Source organism: Orcinus orca, chromosome 8 (genome assembly GCF_937001465.1).
Source record: "Orcinus orca chromosome 8, mOrcOrc1.1, whole genome shotgun sequence".
Taxonomy (NCBI): domain Eukaryota; kingdom Metazoa; phylum Chordata; class Mammalia; order Artiodactyla; family Delphinidae; genus Orcinus; species Orcinus orca.
The window spans coordinates 88981352-89000030 of NC_064566.1; the positions used below are offsets into that span (position 1 = coordinate 88981352).

At 41.1% G+C, this 18679-nt stretch overlaps 2 protein-coding genes across 4 annotated transcripts; one reads left to right on the forward strand and one right to left on the reverse strand.

Annotated features, from left to right (window-relative positions):
• The first annotated feature begins 1 nt into the window (after position 1).
• CFAP68 (cilia and flagella associated protein 68) lies at positions 2–6189 on the forward strand. Of its 3 annotated transcripts, none has more exons than XM_004273415.3 (4): positions 22–552; positions 2575–2805; positions 3345–3411; positions 3852–6189. In XM_004273415.3, exons 1-4 carry the CDS (start codon positions 511–513, stop codon positions 4019–4021), a joined length of 510 nt encoding a protein of 169 aa, XP_004273463.1. In that variant the 5' UTR covers positions 22–510; the 3' UTR covers positions 4022–6189. The 3 variants fall into 3 exon arrangements, with proteins under 3 accessions (XP_033290514.1, XP_004273463.1, XP_049570081.1); XM_049714124.1 differs by lacking the exon at positions 22–552 and adding an exon at positions 562–1784; XM_033434623.2 differs by lacking the exon at positions 3345–3411 and having other exon boundaries at positions 2–552; positions 3852–3941.
• An 8799-nt stretch (positions 6190–14988) lies between these two features.
• On the reverse strand, positions 14989–18569 carry CRYAB (crystallin alpha B). Its single transcript, XM_004273414.4, has 3 exons — positions 18120–18569; positions 16873–16995; positions 14989–15335 (listed from the first exon to the last, which is right to left on the reverse strand). The coding sequence occupies exons 1-3, from the start codon at positions 18318–18320 to the stop codon at positions 15132–15134; spliced, it is 528 nt and encodes a 175-aa protein (XP_004273462.1). The 5' UTR covers positions 18321–18569; the 3' UTR covers positions 14989–15131.
• Positions 18570–18679: the final 110 nt, after the last annotated feature.

An 18679-nucleotide genomic window follows, 5' to 3' on the forward strand; every position in this document is an offset into this window, starting at 1 on the left:
TGCAGCAACATCCGAGGAGGAAAATATCCCTGAGTGCAAAAGCGATACCCCGACCGACCCGTTCCCTCACTCCCTCACCCTATCGGAAGTGTTAAAATAGATGCCTTTGGGCTTCACTGGTGGTGCAATGGTTGAGAGTCCGCCTGCCGATGCAGGGGACACGGGTTCGTGCCCCGGTCCGGGAAGATCCCACATGCCGCGGAGCGGCTGGGCCCGAGAGCCATGGACGCTGAGCCTGCGCGTCCGGAGCCTGTGCTCCGCAACGGGAGAGGCCACAACAGTGAGAGGCTCGCGTACCGAAAAAAAAAAAAAAAAAAGATGCCTTTGAGCCCTGAGCGACTTCATCACACCTATATGAGGTCACAAGCAGTCACTAGTGCCGAGGGACAGGTCGAAGGTGAGGCGAGTTCTGAGTGAAGGAAGCAGGGCCGGGCTGAGGCCAAGAAGAGGTTGGGCTGTGTCCTGCATCCTGACACAGAGGATTTTCTAACAGCCTTCATCTCATCCGAAATGACTGCAACACATTGTTACTGCTGTTCGGAATTTCTCCAGGTGCTTCTATTTCCTACCTTTTATTCATTCAAGAAATGTTGAGTGTCTGTTATGTGCCAGGCCTGTGAGAGCAGTTAGATATATGGAGGAACAAGATGTGGCCTGTGATTTCACCAAGCTTGTAGTGTGGTGGAGGATGCACAGCAAAAGAGGCAATTCTGATTTAGTGGGATGCAGTGCTATGAATGGAGTAATTCAGGGTGCTGTGGGAGCACACAGAGGGGAACCTTACCAAGTTTGGGGGTGAAGTGGAAAGATTCCCTGGATGAAGTGCACCTGGGTTGAAAGCTAAAGGGAGGAAAGTACACCTTACCTGAGTCAAGAGAAGTGAAGAGGCAGAAGGAACAATACATGCACAAGCATGATGGAAAAACACAACAGCTGAGTTTGGCCGAAATGTACTTTGAGGGAGAGTGGGTAACAGATGAGACGGAAAAGTTAAGCAGGGACCAGGTCATATAGACATTTTAACAACCTTGAACCTTGCTCTGAAAACAGTGGCCAGCCAGTGAAAGATTTTAAATAGGAAGATGACACAATTAGATTTTCATTTTCAAAAATTCTGCTTTCCTATGGAGAAATGATAGGAGGAGAAAAAGGCGGATGGCAAGGAGGTCAGAGAGAAGGCTACTGCAGTAATGGAAACTAAGGCTGATAGTGATCTGAACTGGAACTTGGCAGTGGAGATGGAGGGTAGTGGACTGATTCAAAAATCAACAAGACCTAGTGATTGAGAATGGATGTAGGGAGTTGAAAGAGAAATCAGAGTCTAGGATAAGCCCCAGGTTTCAGACTTGGACAACTGAGTGGGTGGTGATGTCTGTCCTTACAGCCCCAGGGACGGTGTCATCTTGGTTTGCAGTCTGAGTACTTGGTCTGTTGGGCTTTGTAGGACCAGGTACTCTTTAGTCATCATGCTGTTTGTTGACATCAGTGTGTGCATCTTTCTTCACAAAGGCACATGGTGTGAGAGCAGTTACCTTTAAACCTACAGTGTTGGCTTTGTCTCTACCTGTGGAAAAGTGGGTGGGTGGTGACTCCCAAATCATGGCCATCTGGTGATCTGGGTGATCTATATTCTTTCTTTGCTTGGAGAACTGGGAGGGCCAGGTTTGGTAACATCTCTTCCTTTAAAGAACATGGAACGGCAGAGTAAGGTTTTCTGTCACTCTACTATAAAATCTTCAGACAACACAAGCTCCTCAACTTCAAATTACTCAGCTTCAGGGGAGGTATTGTCTTGCTCCTAAACCAAGGGACCAGACTCATCTTTTAACCAAAAGTAAACATGGTTAGGCTTCTGATTACTTACAAAAAATTGAAATTCAGACATTGGTCATCTGGTATGTGCCAAGTACTATTGATTAGGAGGGTAAACAGAAGGAGAGGATACGGTAATAAAAAAGACACAGATCCTGTCCTCAAGGGATCAGTGTAGGAGATTCCACACTTCCTTGAAGAACTCTAACATATGGTATAAATTTATAAATATATAAAGATGTGAACATAAAGTTCTGTGTGAGACAAGTGAAAGAGAAGTTAACTTGAGGGAAGGCATCATGAAAAGGGAATGGCACATCCTGAGAAGTGACATTTGATCTGGGCCCAGAGGGAAGGAAACTGTCATTTATTGATCATTTATTGTATTATCTAGTTATCCAACTCTCATTTCTTCCTGTTCCCTTTGACGATAGCAATACTCTTAGTCCTTAAATTCCTACATCTCAAAATTACCAGAACATTTTCTAGTTCTCCATATAGTATTGGGGGTACTGAAGTTCTCCTGTCTTTTACAGGGGGGGGACATTTAATCTATATACTCACCTACTACTGCTGATTGAGAGGGCAGGTCAAAGGATTCATGAACTTGGAGAGAAAGAAACTGAACCACAACAATTAAACTGGGAGGAAAGCCTAGATTCTTAGAAGGTGTTATGTTATGCTTGGCGAAGGAAGAGAAAGGGAGGCCTTTTCTCCTCTCTGGTTTGTGCAACAAGCTTTTCTATTCCTGCCTTTTCCCAGAGAGAGTTCCTCATCTCATTCCTTACAAACCCACACTGTGGCAGCCTCGTTAATGCAGATGGCCATGCTGAAGTGTGGACAGATTGGAATGATATGTCCAAGTTTTTCCAGTATGGATGGAGATGTACCACTAATGAAGATGCCTATTCAAACCGTACCCTCATGGGCAACTGGAACCAGGAGAGATATGACCTAAAGCATATCGTGCAGCCCAAACCCTTGCCTTCCCAGGTAATCGAACTTTCTCTTCTTTGTTTCCTTCTGTTAGAAAAGGAAATACCAATGACCATTTGAGAGTCAGGAATCTGATAACTTCCAATGCTGAGATCTCTCAGACTTCTGTTCATTGAGTGGTTGGGAAAGGGCAACAGTCCTCAGCTGGAATGCCTATCCCACTTTACTATCAAGTTGACCATTATATTATTGTAAGGTAATGAAAGGATGGGTAGCATGCTTTTTCTCTTGCTTCTCTTTGGACTTCATCAATCTACAGAAATATATATATATATAATGTCTTCTGACTCAGGGTAGCTTCTTCCCTGGTCCCTGCCTACCTAGACTTGTTGTTTATCTGCATCTTTCCCTTAAATCTCCTAAACAAACAAACCAACAAAGGATGTGAACATTAGTAGGATATAGGCTAATGACATATAGACTTATAGTCAATCTAAAATATGACACAGCCTGTTAGAATTCATGTCATTGTATCCTGTATTTCCCAGTATTGGTTATAGACTCTGTATTTTTAATCTACTACTTTTTCTTTGCAGTTTGGACACTATTTTGAAACGACATATGATACAAGCTACAACAAAAAAATACCACTTTCAACCCATAGTAGGTGGACTATCTTTTTTTTTTTTTTTTTTTTTTCAAAACACGGGCCTCTCACTGTTGTGGCCTGTCCCGTTGCGGAGCACAGGCTCAGCGGCCATGGTTCACAGGCCTAGCTGCTCCGCGGCATGTGGGATCTTCCCGGACCGGGGCACGAACCCGTGTCCCCTGCATCGGCAGGTGGACTCTCAACCACTGCGCAACCAGGGAAGCCCTGGACTATTCTTTTTAATTCTTATATTCTCAGGACCTAACTAAATGCTTGGAACATAGAAGGAACACAAATAAAAGTAAATTGAATGAGTGAATAAATGAATGAATGAGTGAATGATTTCTCTGTTTTCTCAATTTTGACATGATTCACTGTCTATTCCCTCACTGTCTATTCCCTCAGAAATAAGAATGAGATTGGTTACTAAGACTCCTCTTTTCTCTTCCCTCAGGGTTTAAGCGAGAGCCTCACTGGTTCCCAGGACATCAACCTGAGCTGGTTCCTCCTCCATACAAATGCACAGAAAAGTCAACTTACATGAGTAGCTATTCAGAGCCTCACAGTGAGCATCACTCTGTGTGTGTGTGGAATCCTAATAACTGCCAATTTCAGAGTCCATGATGCTAAGAAAGAATAAGGTTCATTTTTCCAGTGTAGAGTGTAGGAAGGAGCACATTCTAAGAACAACTAAGAATTTAGCTGACTGTAGCACAATCTTACTCTCTGAATAAATAAAGCACAAAAAATATTCTCTATTCCTTTTTTTTAAACCAAAATTTAAATGTCAAATTTAAGTTAATTATTTCTACTCTTAGGTCTACATTACGGGTGTTGTAGGAAGGCATTAAAAAGAATTATTTCTCTCAAATCTACAGCCACTCTGCTTTTCCCTGCCTTCTATCAGGGGCGGAACTGCAGAATCCATCATGACTTAGGATACATTTGGCTAGATGCTTTCTAGATGTGAGCCTGGTAGTCATGGTCAGATAGTTTACATTTACTGTGACCTTAATGAATATATCCCCTCTTAAGGACTAGAAAAAGAAAAATAACTGTTTATTATTATAGAAGATTTAAAACATACAAAAGTAGACAGAATGGTATAAAGAACTCCCATGTACCATTACCCACCTTCAACAATGGTTATAACCAATCTTATCTATCCCTATCTACTTTCTCTATTTTTAAATTTTTCTCAGAAATTATATCATTTCATCTATAAATAGTTCAGTTTATATCTAAAAAAGATAAGGACTGTCCATTTTTTACTCCCCCACAAAAGTCACCTAAGAAAACTTGATCAAACAAAACGGAGTTATTTATTAAGCCTTTGGCAAGGAAGAACCTCAACTTGACACAGTCTTGATAATGATTGAAAAGGGTGATGTTAGGGTAGGGTATTTTTAGGAATTTGGGATGACTCAGCTGCTTTAAGATGGGTCTTGCATTGTGGGGAACTGGCAGCGATTGAGAAAATGTTGTGAATAGTTTAGGGTTGGTGAACACTGGGAGACAATAGTCTTAACATGGCTAAACATCAGTATTTTCCAATTTTTTTGCTCTCCTGTTTAAGATAACAATATAATATTTGAGAGATATCTCCCATATATTACCTCCCAAACCTTCATTATTTTATGTTACGGGTATAAATATGGAATTATGTTATATATGATGTTAGGTACTGACAAAGTTTTATTTTTTTTCTGTATGGCTATCCAGTTGTCCCCATATTAGTTATTAAAAAGACCATACTTTCTTCAGTGCTCTTCAAAGCCATTTTTTTTTCATTTTAACATCTTTATTGGAGTATAATTGCTTTACAATGGTATGTTAGTTTCAGCTTCACAACAAAATGAATCAGTTATATATATACATATGTTCCCATATGTCTTCCCGCTTGCGTCTCCCTCCCTCCCACCCTCCCTATCCCACCCCTCCAGGCGGTCACAAAGCACCGAGCTGATCTCCCTGTGCTATGCGGCTGCTTCCCACTAGCTATCTACCTTACGTTTGGTAGGGTATATATGTCCATGCCTCTCTCTCGCTTTGTCACAGCTTACCCTTCCCCCTCCCCATATCCTCAAGTCCATTCTCTAGTAGGTCTGGGTCTTTATTCCTGTCTTACCCCTAGGCTCTTCATGACATTTTTTTCCTTAAATTCCATATATATGTGTTAGCATATGGTATTTGTCTCTCTCTTTCTGACTTACTTCACTCTGTATGACAGACTCTAAGTCTATCCACCTCATTACAAATAGCTCAATTTCGTTTCTTTTTATGGCTGAGTAATATTCCATTGTATATATATGCCACATCTTCTTTATCCATTCATCCAATGATGGACACTTAGCTTGTTTCCATCTCTGGGCTATTGTAAATAGAGCTGCAATGAACATTTTGGTACGTGACTCTTTTTGAATTATGATTTTCTCTGGGTATATGCCCAGTAGTGGGATTGCTGGGTCATATGGTAGTTCTATTTTTAGTTTTTTAAGGAACCTCCATACTGTTCTCCACAGTGGCTATATCAATTTACATTCCCACCAACAGTGCAAGAGGGTTCCCTTTTCTCCACACCCTCTCCAGAATTTCTTGTTTGTAGATTTTTTGATGATGGCCATTCTGACTGGTGTGAGGTGATACCTCATTGTAGTTTTGATTTGCATTGCTCTAATGATTAGTGATGTCGAGCATCCTTTCATGTGTTTGTTGGCAATCTGTATATCTTCATTGGAGAAATGTCTATTTAGGTCTTCTACCCATTTTTGGATTGGGTTGTTTTTTTTTTTGATATTGAGCTGCATGAGCTGCTTGTAAATTTTGGAGATTAATCCTTTGTCAGTTGCTTCATTTGCAAATATTTTCTCCCATTCTTAGGGTTGTCTTTTCGTGTTGTTTATGGTTTCCTTTGCTGTGCAAAAGCTTTTAAGTTTCATTAGGTCCCTTTTTTTTTTTTTAATTTCCATTTCTCTAGGAGGTGGGTCAAAAAGGATCTTGCTGTGATGTATGTCAGAGAGTGTTCTGCGTATGTCTTCCTCTAAGAGTTTTATAGTGCCTGGCCTTACATTTAGGTCTTTAATCCATTTCGAGTTTATTTTTGTGTATGGTGTTAGGGAGTGTTTTAATTTCATTCTTTTACATGTAGCTGTCCAGTTTTCCCAGCACCACTTATTGAAGAGGCTGTCTTTACTCCATTGTATATTCTTGCCTCCTTTATCAAAGATAAGGTGACCATATGTGCATGGGTTTATCTCTGGGCTTTCTCTCCTGTTCCATTGAACTATATTTCTGTTTTTGTGCCTGTACCATACTGTCTTGATTACTGTAGCTTTGTAGTATAGTCTAAAATCCAGGAGCCTGATTCAGCATATCTTTTATTGTGATAAAATATACATAACATAAAATGTACCATTTTGGGACTCCCCTGGTGGTGCAGTGGTTAAGAATCCACCTGCCAATGCAGGGGACTCGGGTTCAAGCTCTGGCCCAGGAAGATGCCACATGCCACGGAGCAACTAAGCCCATGAGCCACAACTGCTGAGGCTGTGTGCCACAACTGTGGCCCAATACAGCTCTAGGTGAGCACCTAGAGCCTGTTCTCCACAGCAAGAGAGGCCACCACAATGAGAGGCCCACGCACTGTAACGAAGGGTAGCCCCAGCTCGCTGCAACTAGAGAAAGCCCACCTGCAGCAATGAAGACTCAATGCAGCCAAAAATAAATAAAAAATAAATTTTAAAAAATGTTTTAACTTTGTTTTGTTTTGTTTTGGGTTTTTTTTTGCGTTACTCAGGCCTCTCACCGCTGTGGCCTCTCCCGTTGCGGAGCACAGGCTCCGGATGCGCAGGCTCAGTGGCCATGGCTCACGGGCCCAGCTGCTCCACGGCATGTGGGATCTTCCCGGACTGGGGCACGAACCTGTGTCCCCTGCATCGGCAGGTGGACTCTCAACCACTGCGCCACCAGGGAAACTCTTAACTGTTTTTAAGTATACAATTCAGTAGCATTAAATACATTCATAATGTTGTGCAACCATCACCACTATCCGTTTCCAGAACTTTTTCATCATCACAAACTGATTCTCTGTACCAATTAAGCAATAATTCCTCATTCCCCTCTTCTCTTGTCCATGGTAACCTCTATTTTCTGTCTCCATGAATTTGCCTATTATAAGTACCTCATATGAGTGGAATAATACAATATTTTTCTTTTTGTCTCTAGCTTATTTCGCTCAGCATGTTTTCAAGGTTCATCCATGTTACAGCATGTATCCTTTTTAAGACTAAGTCATACTCCATTGTATGTATAATACCACATTTTGCTTCTCTATTCATCTGTTAATAGACACTTGGGTTGTTTTCACCTTTTGGCTAGTGTGAATAATGCTGCTCTGAACATTGGTGCACAAATATTTGTTTGAATCCCTGCTTTCAATTCTTTTGGGTATATACCCAGAAGTGGAATTGCTGGATCATATGGTAATTCTGTTTAACAGTTTGGAAATGCCAGTTTTCCATAGTGGCTGCACTTTTTTACATTCCTACCAGTAATGCACAAGGGTTCCAATTTCTCCACATCTTTACCAACACTTATTTTCTGGTGTTTTGTTTGTTTGTTTTCATTTTATAATAGCCATCTTAGTGGGTGTAAAATGGTATCCCGCTGTGGTTTTGATTTGTATTTTCCTAATGGCTAGTGATCTTGAGCATCTTTTCATGTGCTTATCAGTTATTTGTATGTTGTCTTTGGAGAAATGTATATTCAAGTCCTTTGCTCCTTTTTGAATTGCGCTGTTTGCTTTTTTGTTGTTGAGTTGTACATGTTCTTTATATATCTTTATATATTCTGGATACTAATCCCTAATCAGATACTCTATGATTTGCAAATATTTTCTCTCATTCTGTAGGTTGTCCTTTCACTCTCTTGATAGTGTCCTTTGATGCACAAAAGTTTTCAGTTTTGATGAAGTCCAATTTATCTATTTTTTCTTTTATTGCCTAAACTTTTGGTGTCATATCCAATAAATCATTGCTAAAATCAATGTTGTGAAGCTTTGTCTCTATGTTTTCTTCTTTTAGCTCTTATGATTAGGTGTTTGATCCTTTTTGAGTTAATTTTTGTATATTATATAAGGTAAGGGTCTAATTTCATTCTTTTGCATGTGGATATCCAGTTTTCCCAGCACCATGGGAAAAGACTGTCCTTTCCCCATTGAATGGTCTTGGTGCCTTTGTCAATAATCATTTGACTATATATGCAAGAGATTATTTCTGGGCTCTCTATTCTATTCCTTGGTCTATGTCTGCCTTTATGCCAGTACCACACTTTTTTGATTATTGTATATATTTTTTGATTATTGTACTTTTGTAATAAGTTCTGAAATCAGGAAGTGTGAATCTTCCAAATTTTTTCCTCTTTTTCAAGACGGTTTTGGCTAATTCAGGCCCCTTTGAGATTCCATGCGAATTTTAGGGTGGAATTTTCTATCTCTGCAGAAAACATTATTGGAATTTTGGTAAGAATTGCTTTGAATCTGTAGATCACTTTAGCTAGTATTGATATCTTAACAATATTAAGTTTTCCAATCCATGCACATAGATGTCTTTCCATTTATGTCTTCTTTAATTTATTTTAGCAATGTCTTATAGTTTTTAGTGTACAAGTTTTTTGCCTCCTTAGTCGAGGTTATTCCTCGACTATTCCTTGAATATTTTATTCTTCCTGATGCTATTGTAAATGGAATTGTTTTCTTAATTTCCTTTTTGGATTACTCATTGTTAGTGTATAGAAATGCAACTAATTTTTGTGTGTTTGTTGGTTTTATATCCTGCAATGTTGCTGAGCTTGTTTATTAGTTCTAATTTATATTTTTGGCGAAATCTTTAGGGTTTTCTATATGTAAGATCATGTCTTTTGTAAATAGAAATAGTTTTACTTGTTTCTTTCCAACTTGGATGCTTTTCTTTTTCTTGCCTAATTGCTCTGGATAGAACTTGCAATAATATATTGAATAGAAGTGGTAAAAGTGGACATCCCTGTCTTGATCCTAGTCTTAGAGGAAAGGCTTTCAATCTTCACCACTGAGTATGATGTTAGCTGTGGGTTTTTCATATATGGTTGAGGTAATTTCCTGATACCTACAACTGAGTTCATAATCTTCAGTCTCAAATTTGTCCATCTTATATATTTCATATCTTGGTGAATTCCATAGTTTTCTTTTATGTGTCTTAACCACTCTTTCTTATTTTTAATATTACATATTGCATAATAAATTCACACAGTTGTCAAAAACAGAAAGCAAGGAATTATTTTGAATCCCCCTTTCTCATCCTTCCCATTAAAACAGATACCAAGCCCTATAAATTCTATCTCCACATTATGTCTTGATTATGTCCCTCTTTGTTACATCTCTATCGCCTTTGCCATATTCCACTTTCCCATTATTTCTCGCTCTTACCCTTTTGGTTGATGTCTCTATTTTCCATGTTGGTCTGTATTTATCAATCACTATATTGCTCCCAGATTAAGTCTAAAAATGCAGAGTGGATCATGCTACTCTCTTGGTTAAAATCTTTCACTGGCTTTTATAGCCTTCAAAATAAATTTCAAACTCCTTAGCAGAGTTTTCTCTACTTTCTGACACTTGTTCCTCATCTCCCACATTCCCTCTCATATGTCTAGTGCTCCAACCAAACATAAGTATCAATACCTGCCTGGGCACTTCATGCTGTTCCGCCTTCTAGATGCATTTTCTTCCCTCTTAACCTTGCTAAGTCCTATAAACCATTAAGAATTCAGTCAGACACCCACTAGGATGTCTATAACCAAAAAGATAAATAATTATAACTGTTGGTGAAGATATTGAGAGGTTGGAACCCTCATACACTGCTGGTGAGAATTTTAAATGGGCAGCTGGGCTTCCCTGGTGGCGCAGTGGTTAAGAGTCTGCCTGCCAATGCAAGGGACATTGGTTCGAGCCCTGGTCCGAGAAGATCCCACATGCTGCGGAGCAGCTGAGCCCGTGCACCACAGCTGCTGAGCTTGCACTCGAGAGCCTGCGAGCCACAACTACTGAAGCCCGCACGCCTAGAGCCCGTGCTCCTCAACAAGAGAAGCCACTGCAGTGAAGCCTGGGCACTGCAATGAAGGGTGGCCCCCGCTGGCCACAACTAGAGAAGGCCCGTGCATGGCAACAGAGACCCAACACAGCCAAAAATAAATAAAAATAAAATAAATTAATTTTTAAAAATGGGTAGCTGCCTTGGAAAATAGTCAGACAGTACCTCAAAAGGCTAGATGGAAAGTTACCATATAATCCAGCAATTCCACTCCTAGATATATACTCAAGAGAAATGAAAACATATGTCCACACAAAAACTAGTACATGAATGTTCATAGCAGCATTATTCATAATAGACAAAAAGTAGAAGTAACTCAAATGTCCATCAATTGATGAATGGGTAAATAAAAGGCAGTAGATCCATGTAAAGAAATATTATCTGGCAATAGAAAGGAGTGAAGTACTGATACATGCAACCATATGGCGGATACTTTAAAACATTCTGCTATGTGAAAGAAGCTAGTCACATAGGGCCACGTATTGTATGATTCCACTTACATGAAATGTCCAAAATAGGCAAATACACAGAGACAGAATGTAGACTAGAGGTTGCCTAGGGCTGAGGGGTGGGCATTGGAGGGTGATAACTAATGGGCATAAGTTAGCATCTTGGCTAATGAAATGTCCTAAAACTGACTTTGGTGATGGATGTACAACTCTGTGAATATAAATAAAACCATGAAATTGTACACTTTCAATGGGTAAATAGTATAGTAATGAATGATATCTCAATAAAGATGTTAAAAAATTTGGTCAGGGGTAACCATCTCCAGGATTCCTTCTATGTCCAGAGTAGGTAATCCTCTTAAGGGTCCCCATAACAGACATTTTGAGTGGACATCGTAGAAACTTGAAATCTACGTCTTTTTACTTGCCTGTTCTTCTGCTCAATTTTTAATTGTGTTAGGGCAAAAAAGCATTTCTTATTTTTGTAGCTAGCACATGGTAGGCACTCAAATAATTCTTGAATGAATAGTCATTGTAAGGGACGTCCCTGGTGGCGCAGTGGTTAAGAATCCGCCGGCCAATGCAGGGGACACAGGTTCGAGCCCTGGTCCGGGAAGATCCCACATGCCGCGGAGCAGCTAAGCCCATGCGCCACAGTTACTGAGCCCGTGCTCTAGAGCCCACGAGCCACAACTGCTGAAGCCCACGTGCCTAGAGCCCATGCTCCGCAGCAAGAGAAGCCACTGCAATGAGAAGTCCGTGCACCGCAACGAAGAGTAGCCCCCGTTCGCCACAACTAGAGAAAGCCCGTGCACAGCAATGAAGACCCAATGCAGTCAAAAAAATAAAAAGAAATAAATTAATTAAAATATATATACATCAAAAAAATAGTCATTGTAAATCTTCAAAGCAAAGATCAAATCCAGTGCAATATTCAAATAAAATGTGAGGTATTAAATAGAATAGGATTTTTCTAAGCATGAAAATATGTATCATTCCCAAACCATTAGGCAAAACATCCATTTGGTTTCTAAATGTTACATCTTATTGAAATTATATGTATGTACTCTACACACATTTCCCAGATTTCTTCTTTAAAAAAATGATAGTTTAAAAAAGGTAAAGCGCTTCTTAGCACAGCGCATACCTAATAGTAAGTGCTTAATAAATGTTAGCTCATATTAAAAAACAATAAATGCTAATTAAAATTGCCTCAACAAACTTCTGGCATAATTCAGACATAGGGAATGAAGTAGAATTATGGAAGAGCTAGCTATAAAGCTAAAGAAAAATCCCTCAAATATGCTAGACTAGAAAAGTCCTATACTAATAGCAGTGAACAAATAGCTATAGCAAAGCATGTGATCTGGAAAAGAATAACAACAAAAAACTAGTCTAACTTGGGGATGGTAATAATAAACAAAAAAGGTGACCCTGCACATTCTGAACAAATTTGTCAAAAACATAAATATCATACTCTAATAGACAAAGTGTGATTCATTTAAGATCAAATCATTAAGATTATGTCTGCTTGAGAAATCTGGTAATTCACTAAATTGATTAAAGCTGACACATGGTTTCCAGGGCATTCTTCAGTTTTTTACACTACTTAATTCAGCCTCAATCAGTTAAGATGTTTTTGCATACCAGTAACATAAAACCCTCATCAAAAAAGATTAAACAAAAACGAGATGTAATAAGACATTGTGAAGTAAGGAAGCTCTAAAGGTGACCAGTTAAGCAGTTCAATGACCCATCGAGGTCTCGGAGTCTTACCATCTTCTTGCTCAGCCATCATCAGTATATCATGGATGCTCCCTCATGATTTCCAGATGCCTACAGCAATCTGAGTATCACATTCTCATGCTCCAACATGCAGAGGAAGAAAAAAAATCAATCTCTCTCTCTGTCTCTGTCTCTCTCTTTCTCGCTGTCTCTCTCCCTCTCCCTCTTCCCTCCCTCCCTGTCTCTTTTTTGGCAAGTCTTTTTAAAGGTAAAAAGCTTTTCAAGAAGCATCTATAGCGAATTTCCTTCCTGTCTCATTGATCATAATTGGGTTGTAGCCCTTTCAAGACTAATCCCTACAGAAGGAAGGGAATTTCCGTGATTGATTTAGACCAACTCTGGCTGGAGCTTGGGAGAAAGAATATGGTGGATACCTAAACCAATCTGGGGTGCTGTTGGCAAGACTGAAGGTGGTAAATAGGTTACTTAGGCAGCCAACAACGTCTGCTACACAGCCATAAAAATTGGCTCTAAGTTTAGAGAAATCTGACTTCTGGCTAGATCACAGCATTTCAGACTATTAGGAAGTTGTTTTTTAAGATAAAACCTTTTGAACCTGTATAGATTTGCAATGTATATTGTCCTAGCTCCACACCCCTACAACATAAAAACTTTCGACAGTTGTTTCATGTGTCATATTTTAAAAGCATGGCCAATCCCCAAATTGTAGGTTTTGTGAAGGAAAGAGTCCTTGTGAGAAATCAGAAATCAGCTGGAAGAGGGTGCAGGAAAAATAAGAGTTGTCTCTAAACATTTATACCAGGGCTATTTTTCATTAATTGAATCAGAAGTTTGTCTAGACTCACAAAAGTGAAATAGAGGTGTTTTTGTAGAGCAGTATGTCTTTGTTTAAGCTAAATAATATGATCACTTATTGATCTGTTGTTATTCACTGTAATTCTTAAACCTTTTAAAGACAAATATCATATGATACCACTTATATGTGGAATCTAAAATATGACACACCAATAAATAAATAAATAATGAAAAGAGACTTTGCTGGTTGTCCAGTGGTTAAGACTCCATGCTTCCAATGCAGGGGGTGCAGGTTTGATCCCTGGTCGGGGAACTAAGATCCTACATGCCGCGTGGTGTGGCCAAAAAAAAAAAAAACTAAACTAAAATATGACACAAATGAACATACCTACGAAACAGAAACAAACACATAGACACAGAAAACAGACTTGTGGTTGCCTGTGGGTGGGGGATGGGGGAGGCAAGGATTGGGAGTTTGGGATTAGCAGATACAAACTACTATATACAGGATGGATAAACAACAAGGTTCTACCATATAGCACAGGGAACTATATTCAATATCCTGTGATGAACCAAAATGGAAAAGAATATGAAAATATATATATACATGTGGATAACTGAGTCACTTTGCTGAAGAGCAGAAATTAACACAACATTGTATAATAAGTCAACTATACTTCAATAAAATTTAAAAAATAAAAAAAATAAGGGACTTCCCTGGTGGTCCAGTGGGTAAAAATCCACACTCCCAATGCAGGGGGCCAGTGTTCTGATTCCGGTTGGGGAACCAGATCCCACATGCATGCCACAACTAAGAGCCCACATGCTGCAACTAAAGACCCCACATGCCACAACTAAGACCCAGAGTGGCTTAAATAAATAAATATTTTAAAATAAATAAAAAACAAAAGTTAAACTTTTTAAATTGTGGGTCAATGGATTGTATATTCCCCAGTCTTAGTTTTAATAGGTGTTACTGGCTAATTAAGGGACTACACCTGAGAGGCTTGTTTGGAGATAATCACTTGTCCTATTGTGATAATCACCTGTCCACCTTGTGAATCAGCTGAAGGCAATGCTTATCAGTAGCAAAATGTCAAAGTTGAGGACACCATCTCCTCCCTGGTGACATGATTAATTTCAGAGACGCACTAGGGCCTTTTATGCATTGTCATCCAGACCTCATTCAGGTTTGTTATTGGAACTGAGGGCCAAAATCAAAGAGGGAGGAGAGGAACTAATATTCCTTGAACTCTGCTAAGGGCTTTACCTCCTTTTTCTCATTAATTTACTCCTTACAACTAGTGTACAAATCAGTACCCCATGTTATAAATGGAAGACCTAAAGACCATAAAGCTTAAGTGACTTGCTAAATTTATCCCATGAGTAAATGCTGGAAACAGTCATTCTGACTCTAATATTCCTGGAGTCCCCTAAATCATATGTGATGATTATTACAAAATATTCAAACACAAGACAGTTATCTGTTGCTGAATGATATTTATTAGCTTAATAATTTGGGCCTGCCCTTAGCATTAATAAGCTTCAGCACTAGTCACAAGATTTTCATTCACTGGTGGGGAAATTTTCTTGTTTTAAAAAATGCAGTTAGAGAAAGGGCATCTACTTCTTGGGGGCTGCAGTGACAGCAGGTTTCTCTTCACGGGTGATGGGAATGGTGCGCTCAGGGCCCGAGACCTGTTTCCTTGGTCCATTCACAGTGAGGATGCCATCAGATGACAGGGATGAAGTAATTGTGAGAGGGTCCACATCAGCTGGGATCCGGTACTTCCGGTGGAACTCCCGGGAGACGAAGCCATGTTCATCCTAATCCAAGAGAATAAGGAAAGAGGTAGAGAGATAAGAACAGGAAATAGCATCACTTGCCTAGAACTCAGACATCCTCCTTCCCCTTAGGTGTGGCCAAATGCATGGCAACATGAGAGAAAGCTAAATAGCTGTTCTGTTTGGGGCTAAGATGAAATTGCCTAGGTGGTCACTCCTACCAATGAGAGTCTGAGAAGTCTGAACAGCCAAAACTTCATAGCTCTCTAAACCCTCAGGCATGGACATGTTCAGGGGTATTTCCCAGAGGTTTAGATCAATGTTTTTTGGGCCTACACGATTTGGAATATCATCTGGCTTTGAAGATTTGAGTCCCTGAGGAAACCCAGAAATTGTCCTGACTCTTCAGGAATGTTCCAGAAGGTTCCAGACCAATAGACCTAATAATAACAACAACAACAATAAAGACTCCCTCCAGGGAGGCTCTGATCTAGAGTTGAATCATACAAGCAAAACTGAAACAGCTTGAGGACCTCACACTATACTGTTTGATGCACAAGTTTCTGAGGTGGGAATTCCCTGGCGGTCCAGTGGTAAGGACTCCGCACTTTCACTGCCTTTGGTAGGAAGCAAACTCATTGAAAAACTCTCCCAGAAAGTAATGAAAAGCTATTCCATTCTCTAGAATTTGGCTAAAGAATTCTGACCCTAACCTTTACACCTGCTGAATCTCAAGCATTTATCCAGACAGGCTCTCAACTGATTTCCACATGGGTCTAGGGTATTAGAAGGTGAGTAGAGCTCTGAAGCTTAGGCAAAGCAAGTAGTTCAGCATTAAGATGGGCTAACGAGAAATGAATTCCAAAACATCTGAAAGAAAAGTCTCAAATTCAAGGGCCTTCCAAGTGCATGCAGTTAATGTAATTATATAAAGCGATCAGATGTCTGACAACCACTACTCCTAAATCAGTGGTCTTCAACCTTGACTAACTGTACATTAGAATCCCTTAGGGAGCTTTGAAAAATCCTGATTTAACTGACCTGGGATATGCCTGAGCATTGCGATATTTTTTTTTTTTTTTTTTTTTAGCTGTACGTGGGCCTCTCACTGTCGTGGCCTCTCCCGTTGTGGAGTACAGGCTCCGGACGCGCAGGCTCAGTGGCCGTGGCTCATGGGCCCAGCTGCTCCGCGGCATGTGGGATCCTCCCGGACCGGGGCACGAACCCGTGTCCCCTGCATTGGCAGGTGGACTCTCAACCACTGCGCCACCAGGGAAGCCCTGGGATTTTTTTTTTTTTTTTTAATTCCCCTCGCAATTCTAATGTGCCCAAGGTTGAGAACCACTGGCTTAAACAGGAAGTTAACATCCCATCTATCCCATCTGAGGCAATCAAATCAAAACAAACAAAGATCACTTCTCTGGCCAAAACAACAACAACAATAACAACAACAGGTTTATCCCTGTTCTTGACTCTTATGGCTTAGGAGTGGAATGCTTCCAGCCTCAGGGGCTGATGGCAGTCTCTGGCATATAGTACGCGCTGGATGAATGAGCAGAAGAGAAAGTCAGCTACGTACCTGGCGCTCTTCATGTTTTCCATGCACCTCAATCACATCTCCCAGCACCTTGACCTTGAGTTCCTCTGGGGAGAAGTGCTTCACGTCCAGGTTGACAGAGAATCTGTCCTTCTCCAGCCGCATCTGGAAATAGCAAGGTGGGGGAGGGGAAGACAAAAGATAGTAGGAATATGAACAACACTAGTACAGTCTCATTCTGCAGACTTGCTTTCTTTCCAGGTAGTTTATCCTCCTCGTTTTAGCTAAAAATCCCTTTTTGAATAAACATGACTCTCTAGTTCAGGGGTGCCACCACAGTGGTACCCAAGGCACACCATTTGGTCATCAGGCCAAACTTTATTTACAGGGACAGGGAAGAAGACAGACCACCCAGGGGACAAATCACAAGGATGGGTCTGGGCATGGCTTCTCTGACCCAATGCCTGGCCTTGTCATTTGTCTGTGAGACAAAGGCCCCTTCTTCTTACTCAGGTCTCTGCCAAGTTTCCCACCCACTCAATCTGGAATGTTCTGCTAGCTCTGATTGTCCTTCCAAAGCCCTTGCCCACTTGGCTCCTGTTTACTCACTCTTGAATATTTTTAAACCAGAGTGTTATCGGTGACATCTTCTATCAATCTTATCTGTTTGCCCCATTCTCCTACCCTCTCAGGACAAGTGGAGGGGGGTCCCTAAACTTGACCTACCTTCTATCCTCATTAGGCTTGGACCCAGGCCAGTGCCCTGTCACAGCCCTGAGAAACCCAGAAAATCATAGAAGGGGGAATAGAAAGGAAGAAAATAGTGGCTGCTGTCTCCAGCTCCATGCAGCTGGGATGAAAAGCTCAGGATGAGGTAGGACTGCCTCCTGGCTCTGGAACTTGAGATGATAGTATTTGTCAGGAGTGTGAGGTATTAGAAGAGGTGAGCGAAGGAGTCTGAGCAAAGGCAGCTCTTTCCCTGTAGATCATTATGAACTAAACCAGAAAGGGACATCCTACTTAGAAGATGGGACAGAGAATGATCTTCATAACACATGGAAAAAATGTAATAAATAAGGATACAGAGGTGCATCGAATACAAACAGGTGATTGGGGAAGAGAGGAACTAGGGACCTCATCTTTCTTCACTGCAGGACACACAAGAGCCTAAGACACTTGGGACCCTTAGACCTAGTCAGATTTAGGCCAGGAGGAAAAGGACAGTGGATGGAGACGCTTCCAGGAGGCTCCAGAATGAACTCACCTGTCCTGGCAGAGGGGAGACTTACCTCTGAGAGCCCAGTGTCAATCCAGCTGGGTGCCCGCAGAAATGAAGGCAGCCGAAGGTAGAAGGGGCTCAGGGAAGTAGAAGCTGGGAAGAGATCAGACTCCAACAGGTGCTCGCCAAAGAACTGGTCAAAGAGGCGGCTGGGAGAGTGAAAAGGAAAGAAGGGGCGGCGGATCCAGGGGTGGTGGATGGCGATGTCCATGGTGGCTAGGTGAGTGTGGGGACTCAGCTGGCTGGTCAGCTCCTTCAGCCGCAGCTACAGCCAGCCCCTTATATACGCAGTCTTCTGAAGCTTCTGGAATGGTGATGTCAGGGGTTTTATTATCCCAGCTCACTGCCCGTTCATGGAGACTTGTGATTGGGGATTTGGCAGTGTGACACATACCCAGTACTCACTGAGCTAAGAAAAGAGAAATACAAACACGTCTGAGTTGGCCAGTGACTTGTCCTGGTCTTGTTTTACTCGCTTTCTGTCCGCACCCCATGGCACCCCCCGCCCCCCTTCTCTGGAGCTGGGACTGAGGCAGGAATCCCAGGCGGGCGGGCAGTGGGCCCCTCCTC

Bases quoted from the DNA above. Each gene is read 5' to 3' on its own strand.
- CFAP68 (XM_049714124.1), top strand. From the start codon at position 1,692: ATGGAACGGCAGAGTAAGGTTTTCTGTCACTCTACTATAAAATCTTCA. The intron at 1,785-2,574 runs GTATTGTCTTGC...GCCTTTTCCCAG, and splicing joins ATTACTCAGCTTCAGGGGAG to AGAGAGTTCCTCATCTCATT. The intron at 2,806-3,344 runs GTAATCGAACTT...TTTTCTTTGCAG, and splicing joins CCAAACCCTTGCCTTCCCAG to TTTGGACACTATTTTGAAAC.
- CRYAB (XM_004273414.4), bottom strand. From the start codon at position 18,320: ATGGACATCGCCATCCACCACCCCTGGATCCGCCGCCCCTTCTTTCCT. The intron at 16,996-18,119 runs GTAAGTCTCCCC...TGCTATTTCCAG, and splicing joins TTGACACTGGGCTCTCAGAG to ATGCGGCTGGAGAAGGACAG. The intron at 15,336-16,872 runs GTACGTAGCTGA...CTCTTGGATTAG, and splicing joins GAAAACATGAAGAGCGCCAG to GATGAACATGGCTTCGTCTC.